This window comes from Amphiura filiformis, chromosome 17 (assembly GCF_039555335.1).
Source record: "Amphiura filiformis chromosome 17, Afil_fr2py, whole genome shotgun sequence".
Classification (NCBI taxonomy): Eukaryota; Metazoa; Echinodermata; class Ophiuroidea; order Amphilepidida; family Amphiuridae; genus Amphiura; species Amphiura filiformis.
Genome location: NC_092644.1, coordinates 64,152,031 through 64,178,401, shown reverse-complemented (window position 1 = coordinate 64,178,401; position 26,371 = coordinate 64,152,031). Strand labels below are relative to the sequence as shown.

The following is a 26,371-nucleotide window of genomic DNA, read 5'->3' as shown; positions in this document are numbered from 1 at the left end:
CCGGGGGGATGGGGGATTTACCCCCCCCCCCATATTTTGCCAGGGGGGATGCTCCATACAATCATCCCCCAATGTTGACGCCTCTGAATATAAGTTTCTGACCAAATTAACCTCATATTTGCCCATTTTAGCCCCAAAAGTGCAAATTTTTGCGCGCTTTGCGCATTTATTCCACTTTTGCGCCATATTTCATCAGTTTAGCTTCAAAACAGCAAAATTGTAACATAAACTTATTCTGTCGCCAAAAGGTGCTGCATTCACTATACTTCAAGAATTTTTTCCAACCCCATCCCCCCCCCCAATGTCAAAAAGAAATCTACGCCACTGGTACATGGGTTGGTAGATGGGTGGCTAACTATGACACTGCTTTTATGACGTCGACAAGGGTGTACACAGTATGAGTATGGTATCGACCAATGATATTGCTGATAAGATGCATGTTACTTATGTTTTATTCATCATCATCACTTGGCCGCATCCAGAGGCTGAGATCTTCACTCTTTCCTGAGTAAGGTCTGTATGGGAACATAAAAAAGCAAAAAAGAAAATATTAAACTCTGTATTAAGGTTAGTTTGTTTTAAACTGGTGCCTAATTTATGCAAAGGGTGTCACAGTTCAATATTTGGTTCATTAAGGGATCTAATTTTCATTTTTTGAAATTCACGATATAATACAAAAATTTTATGACAAATTATTAAAATATTTTTGATATTTTTCACATTTTTGATATATAACAATCCTCAAAGTAAATTTTATAAATCTAATGATATATTCTTAAAGTGAAGGTAACAGGGAGGAAAAGCCGATGATCAATTGAAAAATTTGACCTTTCATATTACAAATCCATATCTTCAATACAAAAGGTCAAAATTTTAAATTGACCGTCGGCTTTTCATCCCACCTACATACACTTTAAGTATAAATCATCAGATTTATAAAGTTTACTTCGAGTACTGTTAAATATCAAAAATGTCAATTTTTAATCATTTGCAATAAAATGGGACATTCTTCGTATTCAGAATGCAATTCGATATGTCTGATGTGCTCTAATGTCCCACAATAAATACCGTCCAAACGTTCATACCCCATCCCTTAAAGGAATCACTATTTATTGCAAATACATTAAGATGGTCAGAATTAAAACCATTTTGACATTTTTTGTACTTTCCCCTTTTTTTCCCAACCGTCCTTTCCCCCGTTTATTTTGAAATACAATATTTAGCTTTATTTTTTAAACAGTTTCCTTCTTTTTGTAACTTTTGATAATATGAGGTGATTAGGAAACTTTGACCATGAGATGTATTGGGCCATTTCATTTAAAATCCACACTACCTCTGTGGAAGATTTACTCAGTGTCTTCAACAGAGGGAGTATGAGTTTTGAATACAACAGACAATTGAGTAACTTCCATTTGAAATACTCACTCCAGTTGTAGGCGATATAGGCAAACCATAACACAGGGGGAGTATGGGTTTAACAATTATTAACTCTGGCCAATTACATTTGAAAAACTTACTCTTCCACAGGGGTAGTGTGGATTTCAACTGGAATAGCCTATTGTTAACCCAATGGTACAATATATACTGTTTAATACCTAATGCTATTGTCTGCAACAGGACCTGATTTGACAAAAGCTATTGCTATGAATGATAAATCACTGCAGTTAAGTTTCTATTACCTATTAAATCTTTATTTATAAACAAGCTGATTATGCATGGATTTTTATGTGTGTGCAGGTTTATAAGTGCATCTGCGGATACAAGTTCAAGCTCAAAAGACCAAAGTAAGTGGGCCTTAGGTTGCTTTCAAAAGGGCAGGGAATCAAGGTTGGGAGCAAGACAAAAAGAAGTTTTAAATGCATGACTGATACATGTTAGAAGTACTAATGGGGGAACAGAGACAATGGTAAAGTAGGAATTGATATTTGCCTTGCCAAAAGTTTGACTTGTTATTATGATCATAAAAAAAATTAACACACGCTCAAAAAAATTGATGAAAACATACATGAGGAACCCCAAATTTAAAATGTTAGGTAATTAGGGTTATTGTTGAAAGGGACAAATAATCTTACATTGAATCATCCCATTCAAGGTTACATGTCAGGAATTAAAGTTGTGAAATTTGGGGGCGGGGAACTTTGTGAAGATTTCGCCTGTCTGCAAGGTCATCATTATTGCATAACACAGATGCTAACCCTTACCCATGCTGTAATGTGCAATTAATGCAGCAATTAATTACAGATGTATGTATTTGATACCATAGCTGTACAGTAAGATACAATAATTGAATCATGAAGTTTTAACTTTCCATATGTTGTGAAAGTTATTAAACTTAGTTCTCTGGGTGGATAGGATTATATTAATCTTACCCCAGAGCAGCCAGAGCACATAAACATTGAAATAAAAAAATGTTATTAAATAACTTTCATACCTATGTGACTTTGTTACAAATATGCAGTTCTGATGCCTTCCGTTAGGAATGTGACGAACATCATTCGAACCTAATAATAGGTCTTCTGCCCTTCTCCAGCGTTCCTATGTGGCTCAGTTGGCTATAACCTCGTGCTAGTATCACAAAGGTCGCCGGTTCGAATCTGACCAGATGCACTGGTGGTTTTTTTTTAAACGTTTATGTGTGCTGGCTGCTCTGGGGTAAGATTGAAATTTGTTTTTCCAGATGTTAGTCTAAAAGCTTATCATCCCTATTGTACAACAAAAGGGTACCTATTAAAACATTGTGGTAATCCAAGTTCTAACCGGATAGGGGGAGGGGGAGGGGTACTCTTTATACCTTGCACAATAGGTATGTGCTACACTCAAGAACCCCCTTTTTCATTCTGGAGACCCCCATCAATTTCTTTTCTGTTCCAGAGACCCCCATTTGGAATTTCCAGAGCTGTTTGGCTAAGTTTTCTTCCAAATACACTTAAATTAGCTTCAAATTTAAGCTCCAGGCTGAGAAATGTTTGGAACTTTTTGCCAAAAAGGGATCTGAATAAAGACCTATTTTAGTTCCGGAGACTCTTATTTTATGTTCCGGTTCCGAGCCCGCATTTTTGAAATCTGGGCAGCACTTCTACCTATCAAAAAAATATTTGTTGAGTACCCCTACCCCTGTTCTAACCAGAAAAAACCTTATACATACACACCAGGTGTTACAAAATAGTCCCCAATACAAGTGTGTACCTGATATGAGGGTCATCAGGTTTGGTAATTGTAGACCAGTTCAAATTCAAATTCATCAAAACTAGCATTTTCAGGTAAAATCAGGACACAAGAATAAATAATTAATGTTAAATAAAGCCTTACAGTAGGAGAGATTTTTCTGTGTAAAATATGTGACCATTTGAAAAATTTGTTGGATTACAGATCTTTCACAGATTTTTCAACCGCTCATAGATTTTGTCTCCAAGTGTAATATGAATTCTGTTTTCCATACAAGCAGGACACATTTATAATGACTTTCAGGTACAGTATCAGAATCTCACAATCCAACTACTTTGGCCTCATTTTGCTTGTTAAGGTCAAATATTGTTGACAGAATAAAACAGCATAGGAAGTGTCTTTGTAATTCATTTACATTAACATTCTTGAAATTATAAACCAAATAAAAAGTATACATATGGGAGCTATTTCTATATGTAGCACACAGATTGGATATGCATTGACAAAATGTTAGACACGCTTTCTCTCAGCCATGCAAACGGAACTATATGTGAATATTTAGATTGAAAGAAAGAGATGGTCGTTAGTGTCAAGATTGATTAATGAGCTTAGGAAACATTGAATAAAACTTTGTAAGAAATAAATAAATTCTATGATTCATAATGGCTTGTTGCTTAATGTCAGACAAACTGATAACAACTCACATGATATACTAAGTATGGACAAATAACATATTTGATAATTAATTCATCACTTGGTATGTCCAAAGTATATTCTTAACTGTTTGGTCAACTACATACTATTCAAAAGACTGATTGTCTCCTTTGTCCGAGTGACTAGATGCAAATGTAACTATTTTGCAACAGCATGACGTGCAAGTAATTATCAAGCTGTTCCGGTTGATACATTCTCTCTTGTTTGAGCCCATTGAGTGGGATGCACTTAGAATGATATAGGCATAGCCAAAGAATTCTAAACCCCTCCCATAGCATTGAGAGATGATGAAACCCGCAATATAGCAGAAAATGTGGGGAAAATAACACCAAAATGTGTAAATCATTTCATAACTCTGATAATATTTGGTTAAATCGGTGATTAGTTGTTTGGTTATCAAAACTTCCTTCACCCAATGGAATTTGGGGAGCTGCACAGATAATTGGTGGATGTTACAATCTAAATGCGGATAGGTGTAAGTCGTTCGGCAGCAACCTAGTTGATGCGTTCTGATTGTGACGATTCACCACTGCAGCGAAATTACAGCGCTTTGAGTCCTCTAAGATCTGGAGAAAGGCGCTTTATAAATCCAAAATTTATTTATTATTATTATCTGAATGGATCAAAGAAATATTTGACATTTCCTCAGCTTTGGAAACATATGGCCAAAGGAAAAAAGAGAGTTATCTCTCACAATTTTGGTAAAAAGGCTATGTGCTATGATTTTTTAATAAAATAGGCTAGGTGAAATGCACAATTTAGATTTGTTTGTAGCCCACTTTTTCGGCAAGTAACAAAAATCTACCCAAACTGGGCTTGTCGCATAGAGCTACAAGTACATGGCATACTGATTTCTTATAGCTAAGCTAAGCGAACATTGGTCCGAAGTCTCTAGGGCTTTGCCTCTGTACCTCACAGGGGCCATAAAACATGTGTCGTGATCCACATAGAGTTACTACTTCATAAGCAATCTATCACATCATCTGTGCCTCTGTGTAACCTGCTTACGTAACTCCTTTCAATACACTTGTAGTATAATATTGTTGAAAATCAGGTTAGTATGGTTTTGTTATGATTTAATTATAATGACAGTATTAGTCAAATTTACCACATCAAACTAAATCTACTAAAGCAAAAGAAGAGCATAGATACCCCACATGTGTTAGTCATGATTGCCACATCAAACTTTAGCTGCTAAAGCAAGGAAAGGTATAGATAAGATAAATTTGTGTAGGCAAGATAACCACAACAAACTAAATTGACAAAAGCAAAGCAAGAGCATAGATATATATCCTACAGGTGTTAAATAAAATAACCACATCAAACTACATGGATATATCGTACCTAAAGCAATTAGGCAGGCTGAATGCATGCTGCTACTTTTTTCTGCAGTAGAAAATGATGACAAAAGCATAAGTTGAGTTATTTAGATAAAGGCATCAAGCTATAAGGTTAATGATGCATATAGTAAATACAATACAATGCGTTGCTGTTGCATAAAAGAGTACATGCATCAAAATGTATAGCTGTGCGCAAACACAAAATATACCCCTCCACACTTGCATATCACTTTGCTATACATCAAAATGTATAGCTGTGCGCAAACGCAAAATATACCCCTCCACACTTGCATATTTTAAAACAGTTTAGAAGTGTGAAGAAAATGTTTAAAAAACTTTCCAGGACATCAACCATTCTGAAGAAAATACAGTACTTTTTTTCAGGAATTTCAAAACTTAGGGTCACTTTCCTTTTGTATAGTAAAAACTTGTTTCCAAATTGTCAAGATTGGGGTCAGTCGAACGAGTACAAGCACATGGGGGGGGGGGGGTAACCTCCCCCCTCAAACACACGCCACATGCATACATACAATTACACATTTTTTTAGCAGAGTTATGAAATATTACACCAAAGGAAGTATCACAAGGAAAAATCTCCTTTAATTGCAAAAAAAAAAAAAAAAATTAAATAAAACAAACAAAAAGTTTTTAAAAAGGGGAAAAAACACACATCAATAGCAATCAAACATAATTCCAAGATTAAACAATTAAATGTAGAAAATAAAACATTTAAATTTAGAACATCCTTCATGACATAATAAAAATAGGAGTCATCAGTAATACCAAAACTGATTACCATCAACATTTAGAACCTGTTTTGTAATCATGTTTGTATAGATGCATCTTTTAACACAAAAATCACATTCACTGACTATACCAGTTGAAATTCATACACCAATTATGGAAGACATTACCTAACCTCCCACACAAGCAGGTAATTTCAAATTGGGTGACCAAAATTGGTGACTCCTTTTGAAATCTACACCCTTGTATGGGAAATTAAGGTCCTGTCTTCCATGTATGGATTTCAACTAGTATAGCCCATTTTCTGAGATCATTGACAAAATATTTGTGATCCCCTATTGGATATGTGACGAAGTCTGGTGATACTGAGCGTACTCGATGCATCGTAGCATAATGACTAATAATATTGGATTTTCCCTTTTGATTTATATATACCCATTAAAGAAAGCCAATGCTGAAATGTCAAAGCATGCTCTGCAATGACAACTTAATGGGTGTTACAGATATGAATGAGGTCATTATCATGATATTATGGCTTTTATAGGCTTAGATGTATATACCAAAGACCATGATGTGTGGACCCATTGTGTAACATATTTGTTTTTCTCCTTGTGGAATAACCATAGAATACATGAAGATTCACTGGCTATATGATAAAAGTTCTCCAAAGCCAAAGGTACCTGTCTCTTGTATGGCATGACATGGTCTTATGCATTAACCCTATTCTATTACCCCCAGAAAAATGGTAATTTGAGTGGTGTGGAGGAATCATATTAACTACTGCGGCGCAGTGCTGGGTAAAAACCAATAAGTGGCATACCATTGGCAAGCTTGGACTTTAGAAAAACAAGGTTGATAATTAATTATGTAAATTTATGCAAATTAGCTCATGAATAATTAATGAGCTCATAGCCAGATATGATGAAAATAACAGTTTGGTTTACATTTTTGAAGTGTATAAGTACATCAATGTGGTATTTTCATGCAGTTTTAAATACACTGTCGTGTTTCTACATAATAATAAAAAGAAATCTGAGTTAATTTGGACTATATTTAAAAAGTTTATGGACATTTTTGGGCAATTTTTAGGACAAAATTTGGCCTAAAAATTGTTAAAATAAGTTCCAAACATTTTAAGGGGGTACTACACCCCTGGCCAATTTTGTGCCTATTTTTGCATTTTTCTCAGAAATTATAGCGCATTGGTGACAAGTAAGATATGTATATTATAGGGGCAAGGACTACAACTACTGCACTGGAAATTTTATTTCAGCACAGATAACAGTTGTACATGTGGTGTTACACTCAAAAATGAGGGAAAACCTATATTTGATCAATAAATCAATAACTACTTGCCTTGAGTTGCTGAATTTTCAGTGCAGTAGCTGTAGTCCTTGCCCTATAATATACATATCTTACTTGTCACCAATGCACTATAATTTTGAGAAAAATGCAAAATAGGCACCAAATTGGCCAGGGGTGTAGTACCCCCTTAACCCATTTTATGATGTGTAAATGGTAAGCATTCTAAATTTGTAGAGTTAAAATAATATCTTTTTAAAATTTTACAACTTAGAGCTGGTCTCTACACTATACAGCTGGTCCCTCTCCATTGATAAAGAAAAGTTTAGTTTTTTTCAAAACATTGGGTTTTTAACTTTTATGTATTTGTATGTTTTTATCCCTACTGGATGTGGTGTCACATTTTTGCTGTTTTATATTTACACTTTGTTAATGTGACACACTTGTATCCTATGGATCCATCCTTTGGTTCCCTGCTGCTGGTCGTAGGAATACAATTTTCCAGTTTTTACATTTTTATAATTGTAATTGAAGCAAAACTGTTTTTTTAAAGGATATATCAAGATGTGTCAAAATGTTCCTGACTTCAGTAGAATACATATTCATTTATTATATTTTGATATTGCGAATGATGGTCCTTATGTATTTGACCTAGAAAATGTAACACAAGATACCCTACAATGAATTGGAGCATTAAATTGTCACTGTAAATGTCAAGGACACGTTACTGATATACGCATATAACAGAATTGATGTAATCTGAACTTGAACTCTTTTTCAAAAGATTTTCCTGATGAGACAAATTTAGATTGATTACATTTCCACCTGATTGAATAGTAATGTCTACTAGAGCGTGACCACACAAAGCCTGGTACATTGATTCTTGTAGCATATGGAACACATGTTATTCATGCCTACAATGTTATTCAAGTAGTTAGGTATACCTCAGTATATGTATTTAGTTTTATTTCCCAATCTGCAGTTTTCAAATATGTTTTTTATTTTGCTCAAATGTACATATAAGAGAGTGTGATCTGAGCAAGTTATAGGTCAAGCAATCTCAGTTGTATTTTTACCTATTTAAGTACTTGGTCCTTCAAAATAAGCTGATCAAAATGTGCCTTACAGGACTCTGAATGTCCATTTTAAAGGGAAGCCCATGAGCAGTTCTTCTGGGGTGAACCAAACCTGCCTGGTTATCAAATTAATCAGTGAAAAGGTTATCTCTGAATTTGACACTGATTAATTTGATAACCAGGCTGGTTTGGTTCACCCCAGAAGAACTGCTTTGGCAGGGCTTCCTCTTTAAATAAGCAGACTGACGTCATTAAATAAATGGTTTACATTTACATTCAGCACCGCATTGTGGGAATCATCTAGTAAAAACAGGGTGCATAATTAGATAGCAAAGGTAAAAGATGAAAAGCTTGATATATATATTACCTACAAATCATTTCACTCTGTTAGCACAGATATACAAAGAAAGTGACAGAATAGATAATCAAGAAATCAGAGTATGTTCAAGAGTACAGTGTAGAGAATATGAAGTTATTATACCTCATAAATATTCATGAGCTGATCATTGGTCAATCACAAATGACAAAACTCATCCCCATAGTCAAAGTACAGAGTAATAAAGTAAATACTACATGATTTATATCATGGAAATAAGTAAACTATTTTCCCCTCTGTACTGGCTACGGGCCTTTCACCCCTCATCCTCCGGGTTCAGAAGATAGGCTCATATTTGACGTCTTTGGGATAATAAGTTTGCCCTATTTTCCCTCTACCCATGTAGTATTTGAATAAACATCTACGCTACAATAGCCTCTGTTCACAAAACAACACACACTACAGTCCTATTATATAAACAGCCCTGAAAAGGGGTATTCAAGTAGAAAGTCTACACGTAAGAAGGGTCACTTTTCAGTCAATATTGTGTCAAGCAAAGGAATTAAATAAAAATATAAAGATAATAAAAAAAACAATAAAAAGGAAAGATAAACATTTATTCTAAACTCAATGTATTTCGGTTATTTCACAATGTTATTTCGGCTGAGACCATTTTAATCCTTGTAAGACCTATGGGAATCCCCTTTTGTGACCACCTGCCTACCAAGGTAGTTCTGTAATTTTATTTATACCCTTGATGCAATGGTCAAGGAAGTAGAGACCAAATCACTTTCACTACACACTTAAGACCTGACAGGCACACATGTATCAGCAGGTATCACACCATCAGATTGCATAACATAATGATTTCAAATATATAATTCAGAAAATTGGATTATTTTACCTAAAACAATTTTTCAAACTTTTTTAGAAATTATTTCAGGTAACATTATGATGCAAATTTGTAGGACCTGTGGAATTTTTCTCAGAATGTCCAGTCAATTTCACAATATTCACGGTATAAAGGATTGCACAACTAGTCATGCAAAACAAATATGATCAAAATTCAAATTTGATGACATAATTATGACAACAATTTCTTGCTATACCATGCAGCCTTATCTAAATCTGGTTCCAAAGGAAAGGGCTTTTCCAGTTGAAATACATACACTCCATATGGAAGACTTGACGTTAATCTCAAACACAGGGGTGTACATTTCAGATTTCAGGTAACCCCATTTGTAATTGACACTCCCTGTGTGGACGATTAAGGTCATGTCTTTCAAAGAGGGTGTATGGATATCAACTGGAATAGCCCAATGCTGTGCAGTGACACAAACCATCCTTGTCACCAAATATGAATTCAACTCAGAACTCTATGACTTTAATAGCCACGATTAACCTTTTTCATCGAGATTGTAAAATTGTTTTGCATTGTTAAAGTTCAATAACTTGCTTGTAATTGATGGTATCAATAGGTCCACGTCGTTATATTTTACGCAAACAAATTTTGTGTGCGCCATAACAGCAAGATTTGCACGGGAAATCCTGCTATCTGAACAACAAAGGTTATGACTCATCATATAACAACAATAATGCAGTGTACTGTTTGCTTTCTGTGTTACTGGTTTCCATGGTTACTCCATGATACCTACCTTACCTGTTCAATTGAACAACTACTTTTAAAAGAATTAAATAACTGGAAAAATTCACAACTTTGGCTGTCAGCCCTTATATGATAACACTTATATAGCTCTCATCAGTAATTTGAATCCAATAATGGCTCAAATTTTGGAAAATCTAATTTGCACTTTGCAGGCATTTCAAATGACTTCCCAAAAACAGATTTCAATCCTTAGATGCACAATTGGTGTTTTGCTCTATTAAACACCCCCTAAAAGAAAACTTTTTCCATGAAAAAGTGACAGAAATACAGAAATCTCCATGTCACATCATGTGAGTAACCTTAAAACTAGCATTTGCTGTACGTCACAATTGTGAAATTACTCCATTCCACAAGCCAGAATGGTGAGTGGAATGGAACAATACATCTTTTACCAAGTAATTATATTCTGACCCTTACACAAATTTAAGATAGTTACTATTTGTTTCTTAACACTCAAACATAAATTAAAAAGTTCTGCTGTGACTTAATTTCATTTTGATTTACCTGGCACTTAATTGATCAGTCCATGTGGAGTAGTCTCTTCCCTACACAAAATGCATACTGTGTATGACTAATACGCAGAGGCTTGTATGTCTTGTATGTATTGCGTGGCATTGTTGGGATGGTAAAAATATCAAATGGTAACAAACCAATGAACTGTCTAGAATTTATGTATGAATCATCTAATACAGAATAATTTTATGCACTGTACATCTGCCCACCAATGTTTCAGCTGATAAAGTAATCCAGTGCTACTCTGCCCTTAACCCATGTCAACAGGTGGATAAAGATTGCAGAGTAAACATACTCTTGTTGCAATAATGCCACATTTTTGTTTCTTTTTCAATGCAAAGTGTTGAATTACACTGGCCATTGCTCTCATGCTCTGCTACCAGTCCTCAGAAAAAAGCTGTGATTTTAGGAAATACTCTTAAGATCACAAATTACTGTATGTGTTTCTTTTTGGTATCCAAATGACTATCATATTTAATTTCAATCAGAATAATAAATTATACTCATGCTATCTTACCTATCGTGTGATTCTCTAATCATAAACCTCTCTAGGATGTCATCTGCTTCTGCTAATGAGTCTAAATCAGCTGAAATTAATTGAAACAATACATCAGTAGGTTACATGAGGATTTACTAGGTCAAGACGGTTAGTGCTAATTAGCTGATTAAATACTTAAAACAGTAACTGCTTTCACTAACCCACACCTGAAGTCAATATTCAGGGTGTACTCGAAGATATACAGGGTGCAACAATTTACTTTTTAATGAACATGTGGTATGCTTTCAGTCATAATTAATCATTCCAACCATTAATATGAAAGAACTAAGCTTTGAAATGAGATTAATATGAAGGGTACATGTAAGTGTTCATCTTCATTTTGAAAATATCATTATCATTTCATTTTTTCAAGAAAAAATGTTACACTGTCAGCCTTTTGTGGGTCCTAACTTATGACACATGGCCTTATACATTAACAATATATAGGCACCAGTTTGGGAATTCTGATCAGCAGTGGCTGGGATTAATTTGTGAATTTAGCGAGTCTGTAAGTGGAAATGGTCTGATTCACTCAGACCAATGTTGGCAATTTTGAACATAAGTTATCATTGCCCATGAAGTATGCTGGAACCCCTTATAAGAGGCACATTGGTTGTGACATTATGAGATTTCAAAATGCTGAGTTTCATGTTTTTTACACAGCCGTGACGTTAGTCACGGCTGTGTCTTTTTTCTTACAGGTTCTTTCTTTCTTTCTTTCTTTCTTTCTTCTGTCAACCTTTACATTTGCTCTAGCACTCACATGCTTACATCGATTTTGACCTAACTTGGTCACAATGATCATTGACCGTGCCCCTACATGTCACATGAAACTCGTGGGGTCAAAGGTCATGCAGGGTCATAGGGGTCAAAAACGTGATTTCAACTAAAAATGCATCTTCTCCCACAAAACTACAGCGACGTCACTTGCACACATGCATTGTTATTACCCAACGTCTATGTGGTGTGCACAGATTTGGGGTCAAAGGTCATTAAGGTGTCACTTCCGGTATAAATCGAAATATCTTCAAAAATTTTTATCACCTAAGAAAAACATAGGACAGTAACGGTATGTTCACACATGAATTGTGATTACCCAATGTATATGTGGTATTTTTTAATGTTGGGTCAAAGGTCATTAAGGGGTCACTTCCGGTCAAAAACGTGATTTTAACACAAAATGCATCTTCTCCCACAAATTCCTTAGGACAGTGACGCCACTTGCACACATGCATTGTTATTACCCAGTGTCTATGGGGTGTACACAGATTTGGGGTCAAAGGTCATTAAGGGGTCACTTCGGTATAAATCGAAATATCTTCCAAAATTTTTTATCAGTCAATAAAATCATAGGAGAGTGATGGTATGTTCACACATGATTTGTGTTTACCCAATGCATATGTGGTATTTTTTTATTTGGGGTTAAAGTTCATTAAGGGGTCACTTCCGGTATAAAACGAAATACCTTTAAAATGCATCTTCTCCTACAAATAACGTAGGACAGTGACGCCACTTGCACACATGCATTGTTATTACCCAGTATCTATGGGGTGTACACAGATTTGGGGTCAAAGGTCATTAAGGGATCACTTCCGGTATAAAACGAAAAAAAAAAAAAAATTTTATTAGCTAAACAAAACATAGTAAAGTAACGGTATGTTCACACATGAATTGTGGTTACCCAGTGTGTATGTGGTATTTATTTTATTTTGGGTCAAAGGTCATTAAGGGGTCACTCCCGGTATAAAACGAAATATCTTTAAAATGCATCTTCTCCCACAAATTACGTAGGACAGTGATGCCACTTGCACACATGCATTGTCATTACCCAGTGTCTACAGGGTGTACACAGATTTGGGGCCAAAGGTCATTAAGGGGTCACTTCAGGTAAAAATTGAAATACCTTCAAACAATTTTATTAGCTAAGGAAAACATATCACAGTAACGGTATGTTCTCACGTGAATTGTGGTTACCCAGTGTACAAATGTATAATGTGATATTTTTTATTGGGGGTCAAAGGTTATGAAAGGGTCACTTCCGGTCTGAGACGAAAAACCTTCAAAATGCCCCTTCTGCTACAAATAACATGTCAAAGTGATGCCACGTGCACACATGCATTGACATTAGCCAATGTCTATGGGGTCTTCATATATTTTGGGGTAAAAGGTCATTAAGGGGTCACAACACGGCTTAGACCACAGCTAAGTCTAGTTATTGCTTTGACCCGAAGTATGCAGTTATCAAAGCTTAGTGGCATTAATTTTGTGCAACATATTGTAGATTTAATACTATACACATGCAGTGCTGCTGTACATTGCATGTAAGGCAATAGAAACAAATTAATTTGATCTTTCGATTGACCATCGATGCTTGGTCGATCCCTATTATTTATAATGCTTGGTCCCATCATGTCTGGATAAGAGGTTGGACTGTTATGCATACAAATTATATTCTATATACTTGAGACCGACATTTTAACAACCCCTCTGAAAGATAGAGTATGCTCAGGGTTCATTTACCCAATTCTAAATGAACCATGGGGTCTGAATTTAATTTTCACATGTTGCCAATGAAATTCACACTTTTCAACCAAAGCTAATACCCCAACAAGTTGCAATACTGGGAATTGAACCTGGGACCTCATGCACCAGAGGCAAGTACTCAACCACTAGGCCATACCCTCCCACATATATTTGAAGACCAGACCAAAAATGCCATACTGTGCAGGTCAGCAACCAATCACACTGCTCCTTGCCCTGACGTCAAAGGCAAACTAGACTTATTCAGTCTTCAATTATAGGTGCATGTACAAGATACTTACGTTCCAATGCTCTGAGTGCTCTGTTTCTCTCCTTATTCTTCTGTGCTAGAAAATCCAGTGTACCACTATCAAAACTGGCCAAGGAGCCCAGGGGGTCTGGTTGCTGCTGCTGCTGTCAGAAAAGAATATGAGCATTTTGCAATTTAAATATGCATACAAAATTTGAAGGAATGCAGACAATTTTAATTTGGTATTCTCAAATACTAAAGTAAGCATTACTTGTCATAGTTCAAAAATTAAAAGGAAAACCTTTACAATCTGATCAGAATTTGCTTACTTGTATTAATTATATTATTTATATATTGGTAATTCAAATAGTAATTATTATTATTATTACAGTGCATATCTTGCCAGTTATTAGATTGTTCCAAAAAGCACCCGATTTACTATTCTTAGTCACAGTGGGAGTGGTCTATTTCGTAGACACATAATCTGATTGGACAATCGCATGATTTTGGGTGTCGTCTATCAGGCTGTAGACGACCCCACATCATCACAAGTGTTGATAACTCGTAACACGCTCATACACGCTCGTATGTCAACGCAAAACGCAATACTCGCATGTGCAACAAAAGACGTGAAGTTGAAAAAAATATTCGTTCATTTTAGAAAAAGGGGAGTTGTTATGACGGTAACATAATTTTTGCTTTAAAAATAGTTTACAGTCATTAGAATAATATTTAACTGACTAAGAATGAAAATAAACGATAGGAATTTTTGTTTTTACTATCCTCTACCTATGATAGATGACAAGCAGGTCCAAAAATTCCTATCATTTATTCTCTAAATAAATGAATACAAAGTTGAATCAAAAGGTCACTGACCTTTGGTCTTGAAGTACTTGGCACATCTCTTGATGAAGCCAATGGTTTAGGCACCCGTAATTCTTCAGGCATCTTGGTTTCACCCGTATTAATTCCAATGAAGGCACTATCAGAGTTTAAAGGCACAGGTGGGGTATCATATAGCTGCGTGATGAAGAAATATAAAGGTATTTAAGTTATGTTCAATTTAATATTCACTTGATTCAAAACAATTTGCAAACTCATCTGAAGTAAAGAAGTGGCTTGTTTGTCCCACGCTTTCTTGAAAATCAGGCTTTTTTATCATACAAAAGAAAACTAATCTTGATTTTGGACATTGCTGAATTGGTTTCTTTCAGAATTTTGTCAATTTGTTGGCATCAGTATAGTGAAGATCTCAATTCACTTGTGCTTTTTGTTAAGGATTAAACAAGTTTAGGCTATGATCTTAAAAACAACAGACCCTCTATTTTGGAGAGATATGTGGACAAACAGATAACTGCAAAAAAGTTCACAACCAGTGGCATAGTCTGGATGAGTAGAAACATGTCCCCAGCCCCAAACACAGAATGAAACAGCGCAAAATATTCTTTTGCTATGTGTAATTTCAGACCAAAATATATGTATACCAGAGGACTTATTAACTCACAAAGTTGTACAAATTGGAAACAGCCATTCATTTCAGCATGTATAAAAATGAAAATTGAAAATGCCGCCTACAATTAATATAACTGATGTCATACTCCCGCTCAAGTGGTCTATAACACTTGCGCTTTTAATTTATGATATGCATACACTTCACATTGATTACTGCATAGGTCTTTCACTCACCCTAAAGTCACTTGGGCTCATACCAGGCATACTTGAATACTTGTCTTTCTTAGAAACTGTAAAAAAATAAAAAAAATAAAAATATTGGAAGAAACTACTGCAGAAAACTCTCACAATATTAATGAACTTACTGTTTGTGATTTTAATAATGCTTGCAGTAATAAATTATACTTCATCAATTGATATTCCCCTTTGACATCTTTGTCACTTGCGTTACATCGCTCATATTCGTTGGTTCATGGACTTGCAAACATCCAGCAATATTGTTCTTTCGCTTGTTTTATCTGGGTTGGACTGTGGAAACGTTCTTTTGCGTGGAACAAACATCTCTCAGATTAACAGACTACAAAGACTTCAAAAATGGGTTTTTTGTGCTACAAAACATGATCATGCTACATTAAGAAAATTTCACTGGCTTCCAGTAAAGGGCCGTATCATTTTCAAAATACTGCTTTATATTTACAAGAGCTTGAATAGACTGGCACCAGATTATTTATCATCTTGTCTCACACTTGTACAGTCAATCTCCTTCTGGACTTCGTTCAGATACCACACGTCTTGCAGAGCCCATATTTTCTCACAAATCTCTCAACTCTGCCGTAGATAAATGCTTTTCGCTTGCAGCACCAGGTTTATGGAATAAACTGCCCATCAGTAACGGTACTTCTAGCTCATCTCAAAACAAATCTCTTTCAATAGTAGTTTTTCACTCAGATTGTTGATTATTTATTGCTTTGTAAATATTATAATTATGTTGTTGTTGTTTTTTGTGCACCGTGGTCTATAGGAAATGGCGCAATATAAAAGCCCAGCATATGTATCAGGCATGGGAATACGCATTCATGAAAAAGCTGGAAAAGCACGTAAAATTGGACAAAAACACCTGAAAATGGGCTGAAAATAAATAAAACTGCGGAAATTTTGACATAAAAAAGACTGGTTCCAGAGTTTTGACTGGAAATTCTCATGCCTGATGTATGTCTGGTGTCTTCCAAGGTTTTTCTTTCTTCACTTTCTTTTCTCAGATATGAGAAATGTTTCTATAATTTAAGGTCCACATAGAACTAGCCCAGTTCGCAAACTGTGACACCCCCCTAATAGCGCAAGCATTGTTGGGATATCTTAGATCATCATACATGCATCAGAGTCCCAGAACAGAGCCTTTAATTTGTTAGGTCTAAGCATTTTAATTTTTAAATCTGATATTTATAAGGCCAGACTATGAAATACAAATACCTTCAGCTTTTCTCATGTCTTCTAAACGTTGCTGCTGATTTCTTAACAGCGCCCTCTGTTGGGCTTCAAGGGTTATATCCGAGTTGGGATCACCAGGATACTGCTCCCTCAGTCTCTGTCTTGATTGGGATCCTGAAAAAAAATTAAGGTGAATTAAATGCTTTAAATGGTATAGTATTTTCACTCGGTGAGTGACCATGGCTCGAAAAAGTGGAGAATTCAGGAAGCTCATTCCCAGGAAATGTTGGTGTTTGGAGGAAATTCTGATATTTGGAGGAATTGTGTCTTTTTTTTTTATATATAAAAACATGCTATAAATTGTGGAAAATTTAGCTTGCTTCCCGGGAAATTAACATTTTTTCGAGCCCTGGGTGAGCCAGTGACGCCAAAGTGTTAAGGCAGCTGTTTCACATATCTTTAAGGCATGTGTATGTAGACAAGCACTTTGAGTGAATGTTCGTGATTTGAAGATAGGCCTAAAGAGATGAGCACTGACAATTGCCCAAGTAAAACTAATATGTGACTTCACTGCATCATCAAGTGTGCATTATTATATCGAGAATGTTGACTCAAAAGAACTGGCATGTTTATATGCGTGATCAAAGGTGGTACGTCTGTACACACAACGTAGCTCTGGCAAAGTACTGAAGTCACTCTCTTGAAGAAGCAAAATCTCATTATAACCAAATAATATAAAGCAGATACTGTATTTTGCCGATTCATAAGTAAAATAGTTCAGACCCCACACCACAAAGTGATGCCCTCTCCTCCCCAAATGTTATTTTGCTGAGAAAAAAAGGTTATACACCCGATTGGAGCTTTAAAGGAGTAGAAAATGTCTGGATCCACTTTGATGTCAGTCAGATTTAGTAGTGATTCTTATGCAGACCTGCCAACCCCTGAAAGTCCAAATGCGGGACACTAAAAATTTAGTGACAATGTGTGTGCGAACGGCGAACGGGTGGGGGTCCAGGGGAAGCTGATGGGTTTTTGGCACTTGTAAACATGTTAAGAAATGGTATTCATGCACGGAAATTGCACAGAATAGTCTTTGGTATAACTGCAACCTCTCTTATTGCTTGGTTTGGTAGCCATTCTGAATTAAATTCCAACAAAATTCTTCCAAAATTCCAACGAAATTCTTCCAAAATTCCAACGAAATTACGACGAACCTTCCGAATTCGGAAACATTGACACAGTGAAAAGCTGAAAATAACCTCTTCACCAATCCGAAAAAGATCCGCAATTCATCGGTTATACAATGTTGCATCAATGAACCATGCACCGAGCGATGAGGCGAAAATAATAGCCTCCTTTTAATGGCAACGTTCATACATATCCAAAGTATTACAATGGGCAACGTGAATTTAACACGCAAGCACATGCTAATCAGGCTTTTAATAGCGCCACCACATTTTCAATGCATTTAAATAGGTATAAGCGCCGCGCAATTCTTTTCGTGCCAGACGATATCGGACAATTTGTTGGGGTTTGTTAATGATTTTTTTTTTTCAATGGACGGAAATGCAGGAATGCGGGGCGTCCCCGCATTTTCGGGTTTTAAACTTGAATGCAGGTCTGCTTATGCAAGAATACCATAAAATAGGGACATATTTTTAATGATTTGAATGACATTTTTCTTTTTCTAGCTGTATGGTAACATATGCCAGGAATATAATTTAGCCTAGTCTTCAAGCTCCAGCCATTAAAAACTGCTTAATCCATTATTTTTCTTAATCAGAGTAGTAATTTATTTTGTACAGACTAATTGACGCTGTATTTTGTGATGTGACTCCTATATCCGTGATCACAATTTGAACAGCTCTTAACACCCGGGGCATGCAGCTATCTAATTGCAGCTTGTCCACTGTGTTTACAACTCTCAAATTGGGCTATCCATACACCCCCTAACTATGAAAGACATGACCTTAATCTCCCACACAAGGGGGTGTAGATTTCAAATGGAGTCACCCATTCAGGTAACCCCATTTAAAATCTGCACTCCCTGTCATGTCAGTCTTCTATAGGGGGTTGTATGGATTTCAACTGGAATAGCCTACAGTGAGCCCTAGTACCTACTTCTATTCTTGAGATCACTGAACTCTTGTGCATCAGGCCTATTGAGAGGTTCCCTATGTACCTACCTCTATTCTTGAGATCACTGAACTCTTGTGCAGCAGGCCTATTGAGAGGTTCCCTATGTACCTACTTCTATTCTTGAGATCACTGAACTCTTGTGCAGCAGGCCTATTGAGAGGTTCCCTATGTACCTACCTCTATTCTTGAGATCACTGAACTCTTGTGCAGCAGGCCTATTGAGAGGTTCCCTACGTACCTACTTCTATTCTTGAGATCACTGAACTCTTGTGCAGCAGGCCTATTGAGAGGTTCCCTATGTACCTACTTCTATTCTTGAGATCACTGAACTCTTGTGCAGCAGGCCTATTGAGAGGTTCCCTATGTACCTACTTCTATTCTTGAGATCACTGAACTCTTGTGCAGCAGGCCTATTGAGAGGTTCCCTATGTACCTACCTCTATTCTTGAGATCACTGAACTCTTGTGCAGCAGGCCTATTGAGAGGTTCCCTATGTACCTACCTCTATTCTTGAGATCACTGAACTCTTGTGCAGCAGGCCTATTGAGAGGTTCCCTACGTACCTACTTCTATTCTTGAGATCACTGAACTCTTGTGCAGCAGGCCTATTGAGAGGTTCCCTATGTACCTACCTCTATTCTTGAGATCACTGAACTCTTGTGCAGCAGGCCTATTGAGAGGTTCCCTATGTACCTACCTCTATTCTTGAGATCACTGAACTCTTGTGCAGCAGGCCTATTGAGAGGTTCCCTATGTACCTACTTCTATTCTTGAGATCACTGAACTCTTGTGCAGCAGGCCTATTGAGAGGTTCCCTACGTACCTACTTCTATTCTTGAGATCACTGAACTCTTGTGCAGCAGGCCTATTGAGAGGTTCCCTATGTACCTACCTCTATTCTTGAGATCACTGAACTCTTGTGCAGCAGGCCTATTGAGAGGTTCCCTATGTACCTACCTCTATTCTTGAGATCACTGAACTCTTGTGCAGCAGGCCTATTGAGAGGTTCCCTATGTACCTACTTCTATTCTTGAGATCACTGAACTCTTGTGCAGCAGGCCTATTGAGAGGTTCCCTACGTACCTACTTCTATTCTTGAGATCACTGAACTCTTGTGCAGCAGGCCTATTGAGAGGTTCCCTACGTACCTACCTCTATTCTTGAGATCACTGAACTCTTGTGCAGCAGGCCTATTGAGAGGTTCCCTATGTACCTACCTCTATTCTTGAGATCACTGAACTCTTGTGCAGCAGGCCTATTGAGAGGTTCCCTATGTACCTACCTCTATTCTTGAGATCACTGAACTCTTGTGCAGCAGGCCTATTGAGAGGTTCCCTATGTACCTACTTCTATTCTTGAGATCACTGAACTCTTGTGCAGCAGGCCTATTGAGAGGTTCCCTATGTACCTACTTCTATTCTTGAGATCACTGAACTCTTGTGCAGCAGGCCTATTGAGAGGTTCCCTATGTACCTACCTCTATTCTTGAGATCACTGAACTCTTGTGCAGCAGGCCTATTGAGAGGTTCCCTATGTACCTACCTCTATTCTTGAGATCACTGAACTCTTGTGCAGCAGGCCTATTGAGAGGTTCCCTACGTACCTACTTCTATTCTTGAGATCACTGAACTCTTGTGCAGCAGGCCTATTGAGAGGTTCCCTATGTACCTACCTCTATTCTTGAGATCACTGAACTCTTGTGCAGCAGGCCTATTGAGAGGTTCCCTATGTACCTACTTCTATTCTTGAGATCACTGAACTCTTGTGCAGCAGGCCTATTGAGAGGTTCCCTATGTACCTACCTCTATTCTTGAGATCACTGAACTCTTGTGCAGCAGGCCTATTGAGAGATTCCCTACGTACCTACTTCTATTCTTGAGATCACTGAACTCTTGTGCAGCAGGCCTATTGAGAGATTCCCTACGTACCTACCTCTATTCTTGAGATCACTGAACTCTTGTGCAGCAGGCCTATTGAGAGGTTCCCTATGTACCTACCTCTATTCTTGAGATCACTGAACTCTTGTGCAGCAGGCCTATTGAGAGGTTCCCTATGTACCTACCTCTATTCTTGAGATCACTGAACTCTTGTGCAGCAGGCCTATTGAGAGGTTCCCTCACGTACCTACTTCTATTCTTGAGATCACTGAACTCTTGTGCAGCAGGCCTATTGAGAGGTTCCCTATGTACCTACCTCTATTCTTGAGATCACTGAACTCTTGTGCAGCAGGCCTATTGAGAGATTCCCTACGCACCTACTTCTATTCTTGAGATCACTGAACTCTTGTGCAGCAGGCCTATTGAGAGGTTCCTATGTACCTACCTCTATTCTTGAGATCACTGAACTCTTGTGCAGCAGGCCTATTGAGAGGTTCCCTACTTACCTACATCTATTCTTGAGATCACTGAACTCTTGTGCAGCAGGCCTATTGAGAGATTCCCTCGTACCTACCTCTATTCTTGAGATCACTGAACTCTTGTGCAGCAGGCCTATTGAGAGGTTCCCTATGTACCTACCTCTATTCTTGAGATCACTGAACTCTTGTGCAGCAGGCCTATTGAGAGGTTCCCTATGTACCTACCTCTATTCTTGAGATCACTGAACTCTTGTGCAGCAGGCCTATTGAGAGGTTCCCTACGTACCTTCTTCTATTCTTGAGATCACTGAACTCTTGTGCAGCAGGCCTATTGAGAGGTTCCCTATGTACCTACCTCTATTCTTGAGATCACTGAACTCTTGTGCAGCAGGCCTATTGAGAGGTTCCCTATATACCTACATCTCTTCTTGAGATCACTGAACTCTTGTGCAGCAGGCCTATTGAGAGGTTCCCTCGTACCTACTTCTATTCTTGAGATCACTGAACTCTTGTGCAGCAGGCCTATTGAGAGGTTCCCTATGTACCTACCTCTATTCTTGAGATCACTGAACTCTTGTGCAGCAGGCCTATTGAGAGATTCCCTACGTACCTACCTCTATTCTTGAGATCACTGAACTCTTGTGCAGCAGGCCTATTGAGAGGTTCCCTATGTACCTACCTCTATTCTTGAGATCACTGAACTCTTGTGCAGCAGGCCTATTGAGAGGTTCCCTATGTACCTACCTCTATTCTTGAGATCACTGAACTCTTGTGCAGCAGGCCTATTGAGAGGTTCCCTACGTACCTACTTCTATTCTTGAGATCACTGAACTCTTGTGCAGCAGGCCTATTGAGAGGTTCCCTATGTACCTACCTCTATTCTTGAGATCACTGAACTCTTGTGCAGCAGGCCTATTGAGAGGTTCCCTATGTACCTACCTCTATTCTTGAGATCACTGAACTCTTGTGCAGCAGGCCTATTGAGAGGTTCCCTATGTACCTACTTCTATTCTTGAGATCACTGAACTCTTGTGCAGCAGGCCTATTGAGAGGTTCCCTCGCACCTACTTCTATTCTTGAGATCACTGAACTCTTGTGCAGCAGGCCTATTGAGAGGTTCCCTATGTACCTACCTCTATTCTTGAGATCACTGAACTCTTGTGCAGCAGGCCTATTGAGAGGTTCCCCACGTACCTACTTCTATTCTTGAGATCACTGAACTCTTGTGCAGCAGGCCTATTGAGAGGTTCCCTATGTACCTACCTCTATTCTTGAGATCACTGAACTCTTGTGCAGCAGGCCTATTGAGAGGTTCCCTATGTACCTACCTCTATTCTTGAGATCACTGAACTCTTGTGCAGCAGGCCTATTGAGAGGTTCCCTACGTACCTACTTCTATTCTTGAGATCACTGAACTCTTGTGCAGCAGGCCTATTGAGAGGTTCCCTATGTACCTACCTCTATTCTTGAGATCACTGAACTCTTGTGCAGCAGGCCTATTGAGAGGTTCCCTACATCCTTGAGATCACTGAACTCTTGTGCAGCAGGCCTATTGAGAGGTTCCCTATGTACCTACCTCTATTCTTGAGATCACTGAACTCTTGTGCAGCAGGCCTATTGAGAGGTTCCCTATGTACAGCCACCTTCTGTTTATTCCTTGCCAATTCAAAAACATCAACTTGAGGGCTACGTGTACCCTTCTTTGCACCTCCACCACCATCACTAGGTTGGTTGTGGGGATCATACTGTGGACAATTAGAAATGAGGTGTTTGTGAATTTACATACTGATAAATTCTATTCTGAAAGTGAATGGGCATGCTGCTTAGGACTATCTGACTTTTACTGGTTAAGCGGGGACATACACAAATTATACACAATTTTTTATCATATCCCTATCAACCAGGGACTAATTTTTTTAGCACTGATAGGGGGTGGATTCTCAGTTTTTTATTTCCATTATTTGCAGCCCAATTATACATATTTCGAATGCAGGGTCAGTTCCTGGTTCCCCGGAGGTCCACAGTTAGAGTCAGAGTACCACATTAATGTCCTCATTCACAGATGATAACAAATGCACACACACCCCACCACAAACACACCCCACCATAACCATATTCCCTAACGTTCTGTAGCCTGTTACAAGATTACTTCACTTACATGTTTTTCCAGTTGGTTCTGTATTCTTCTTTGTTCTACAGCTAGTTGTTGCCTCATAGCTGACAATGCCCTCACCACATCCCTGGGATCCTTGCTACCCGCTGCTTGAGGGATAGCAGGAGATTTAGCACGCCGCTCTTCTTCTGCCTGAAAACACATCAATCATAAAAATTGTAAGCATGAGTGAACAAAATGTGATTATTTTGGAACAGGGCTGATCATTTATCCTCATATGCCTAAACTCCAGTGATGGCCGAGATAGTTGGTGACAGCTTTTATATCCATGGTTTATAGAAATACATTATCCATATACTTGCCCATGAAGATGTTAGATTGATCATCCTCTGTTGACAGCTCCCCTGAAAAAAAATTATCATGTTTCTGATCATTTTCACTGAACCTACATGTATAGAGTAACCGGAGGTTGTGTCAATAAGGTTTTGGTGTCTAACAAAAACAAAATGGGAAGGGGAGGTTCATGGTTCCTTTTCTACATGTTAATTTCCAGAGGATGTGACATCAAACCCTTAATGATGATCTGTTTTCTTTCTACGCTATATATGGCCATCCTTGAAAATACAATGGAGAAAAATGTGACTTTGATATCTATATAGTCGCACTCAGGACATCATTTGCTGGATTACTCTGCTTCAGAAAGCAAAAATAATAAAAAAGACATGGTAATTTATGTGAAAAACAGGTTCTATTAAATATCACAACAAAATTGTATAAAATGTGTGTGGCATAATTGAAATATTGGCGTATCACAACAGGTGCACAGTGCATCTATAATCTATTTGCTGGTAGATGGCAATAATAATAAATAGTTAAGTAACAGGTATAAGGGCTCTTTTAACTCCAGGAGTCAATTAAGCAAGATTTATCTGCAAAAGAAATCCTCCTTGAGATAAGAAATATACAGGAAAGACAAAGAGAATAATATACAGGTGAAAAATGTGAAATGTGAGGGAGAAGGAGAGATATTGACAGATATTCAGAGAAAGAAACACACACATACAGTGAACGAGAGGTACCATAGATAAGAGACTAAGTGACAGGTCCATTTTTTCTCAAACAGATCACTATAACTGCTACATACTTCAATCAACCATTATAAAGATGGCCAATAAAGGATGCCATCTGAGACACTAAATGGTGACTACTAGCTACTTTGATGTAGGGTTGTTGTCGAGTAGATCGAATTTTCATTGTTGACAATCGTCAAATCTCAAGATCCAACATCGGCAAGTTTTTGACAAATCAATACATCAATGAAGTCCAAGTATAGAGGCCCTGCATCAATTTATCGATTGGCTCCAAACAAAGGATTTGAAACGGTGTCCTTCACCGTAGTTATGGCGGAGTGCAGTCCATTCAATCAAATGTTGTCATCAACCTATTTGATCGTAGTGCAGGGTTATGTGTGTTAGACGAACTGTCACGGTAGAGTGCAATCATGCTTTTGTTGAATGCATTTGAGTAGTCCGCCATATTTACGGGATGATATGTCACATGCAAGGCCTCTCTTATTAAGTTCACAGACCATGTTATGCATTGTTTATTTACATCAGCGACTTACCATATCATAGCAGTAACTTCCCATTACAAAATGAAGTCTATTAATCCCCAAACATTGTCATCTTGTATTCAATTATTACTTTTTTTATACCTAGAAGTTATTTCATGGTAAATAATTGTGATCTTACGCTTATCTGAAATATTTTTAATGACTAGTCTTTGTCGGCAATTAGTCCATGCTCGTCGACAATCGGGAAAATTGCTTCGTCTACAATAATGTCGACATCATCTGCCTTGTTGACAACAGCCCTTCTTTGCTGCAGCATATATCCAAGGGGCATCACCGTCGCACCATTTGTGAATTGAGTCAGTTTTACCATGAACTTTTTGTGATTATTATTCATTTCAAATAAAGATTACTTTATGATTATTGTCGATGCACAAACATCACATGGGGTACTGAAGCAGTTTCTCCTGATCTGCCTGGTAGACACAAGGCAAAGTGTGTCAGGGAAAAAAGTAATGGTGAGATGTCCATCAATTTGATCTGTAAAAGTATTATTCACTTCAAATAATGGTTAGTTTATTGTCAATGTGCAAATGTCACTCTGAGGTGGTACCTTAAGCTTTTGCTCCTGATCTTCCTGATACTTCTTGTACATGTCAGTCTGAGTGGTAGCAATAATGCAAATGGCAGGAAGAAATATTTGTATGACATCTTCATAAAAAAATTATGTTACTTATCAGAAATAGAGATGGGTACCTTTTAATCATGTTTTAATAGGCCATCTTGATAAGTAATCACTGTAAGTCTATATTTTGTTTACAGAGTGGCCTATATGCCAGCAAGCAGCTTCAAGTGATAAAACTGGCTTGGTGATTTGTACAAAACAATTGATGCATAATTGAACAGAACATAGAGAGTTCCTGCATACCCAAGCCAAACTGACTACAATATTGTTTGCAGCATGATTCGAACCCTCCATGCTATGCATTCAATTTAGTTTGGTGCATGACCTGGAATTGGTATCGGGGTGTTACCTAGCTGTCTGCCTGTCATATTGGATGGGCAGTGTGCTCTGGGGACAGGCAAGATTAATGCATTTGACAGATGCTAAATTCTAAAATAATGCTTCTTCAAGTTCGGTGAACTCAAAACAAGACCAGAAGCTATAG

At 37.6% G+C, this 26,371-nt stretch overlaps 1 protein-coding gene across 1 annotated transcript in view; it reads right to left on the bottom strand.

Annotated features, from left to right (window-relative positions):
* Nucleotides 1-89: 89 nt before the first annotated feature.
* LOC140138156 (uncharacterized) overlaps nt 90-26,371 on the bottom strand; it is a 113,700-nt gene continuing 87,418 nt past the window's right edge. The window contains exons 51-59 of the mRNA XM_072160089.1: nt 25,816-25,863; nt 23,678-23,824; nt 23,096-23,264; nt 17,067-17,198; nt 15,831-15,886; nt 15,021-15,164; nt 14,197-14,308; nt 11,354-11,423; nt 90-515 (exon numbers count right to left, since the gene is read on the bottom strand). Coding sequence (XP_072016190.1) covers nt 452-515; nt 11,354-11,423; nt 14,197-14,308; nt 15,021-15,164; nt 15,831-15,886; nt 17,067-17,198; nt 23,096-23,264; nt 23,678-23,824; nt 25,816-25,863 — 942 coding nt within the window. The 3' untranslated portion in view covers nt 90-451. The remainder of the gene's footprint in view (nt 516-11,353; nt 11,424-14,196; nt 14,309-15,020; nt 15,165-15,830; nt 15,887-17,066; nt 17,199-23,095; nt 23,265-23,677; nt 23,825-25,815; nt 25,864-26,371) is intronic.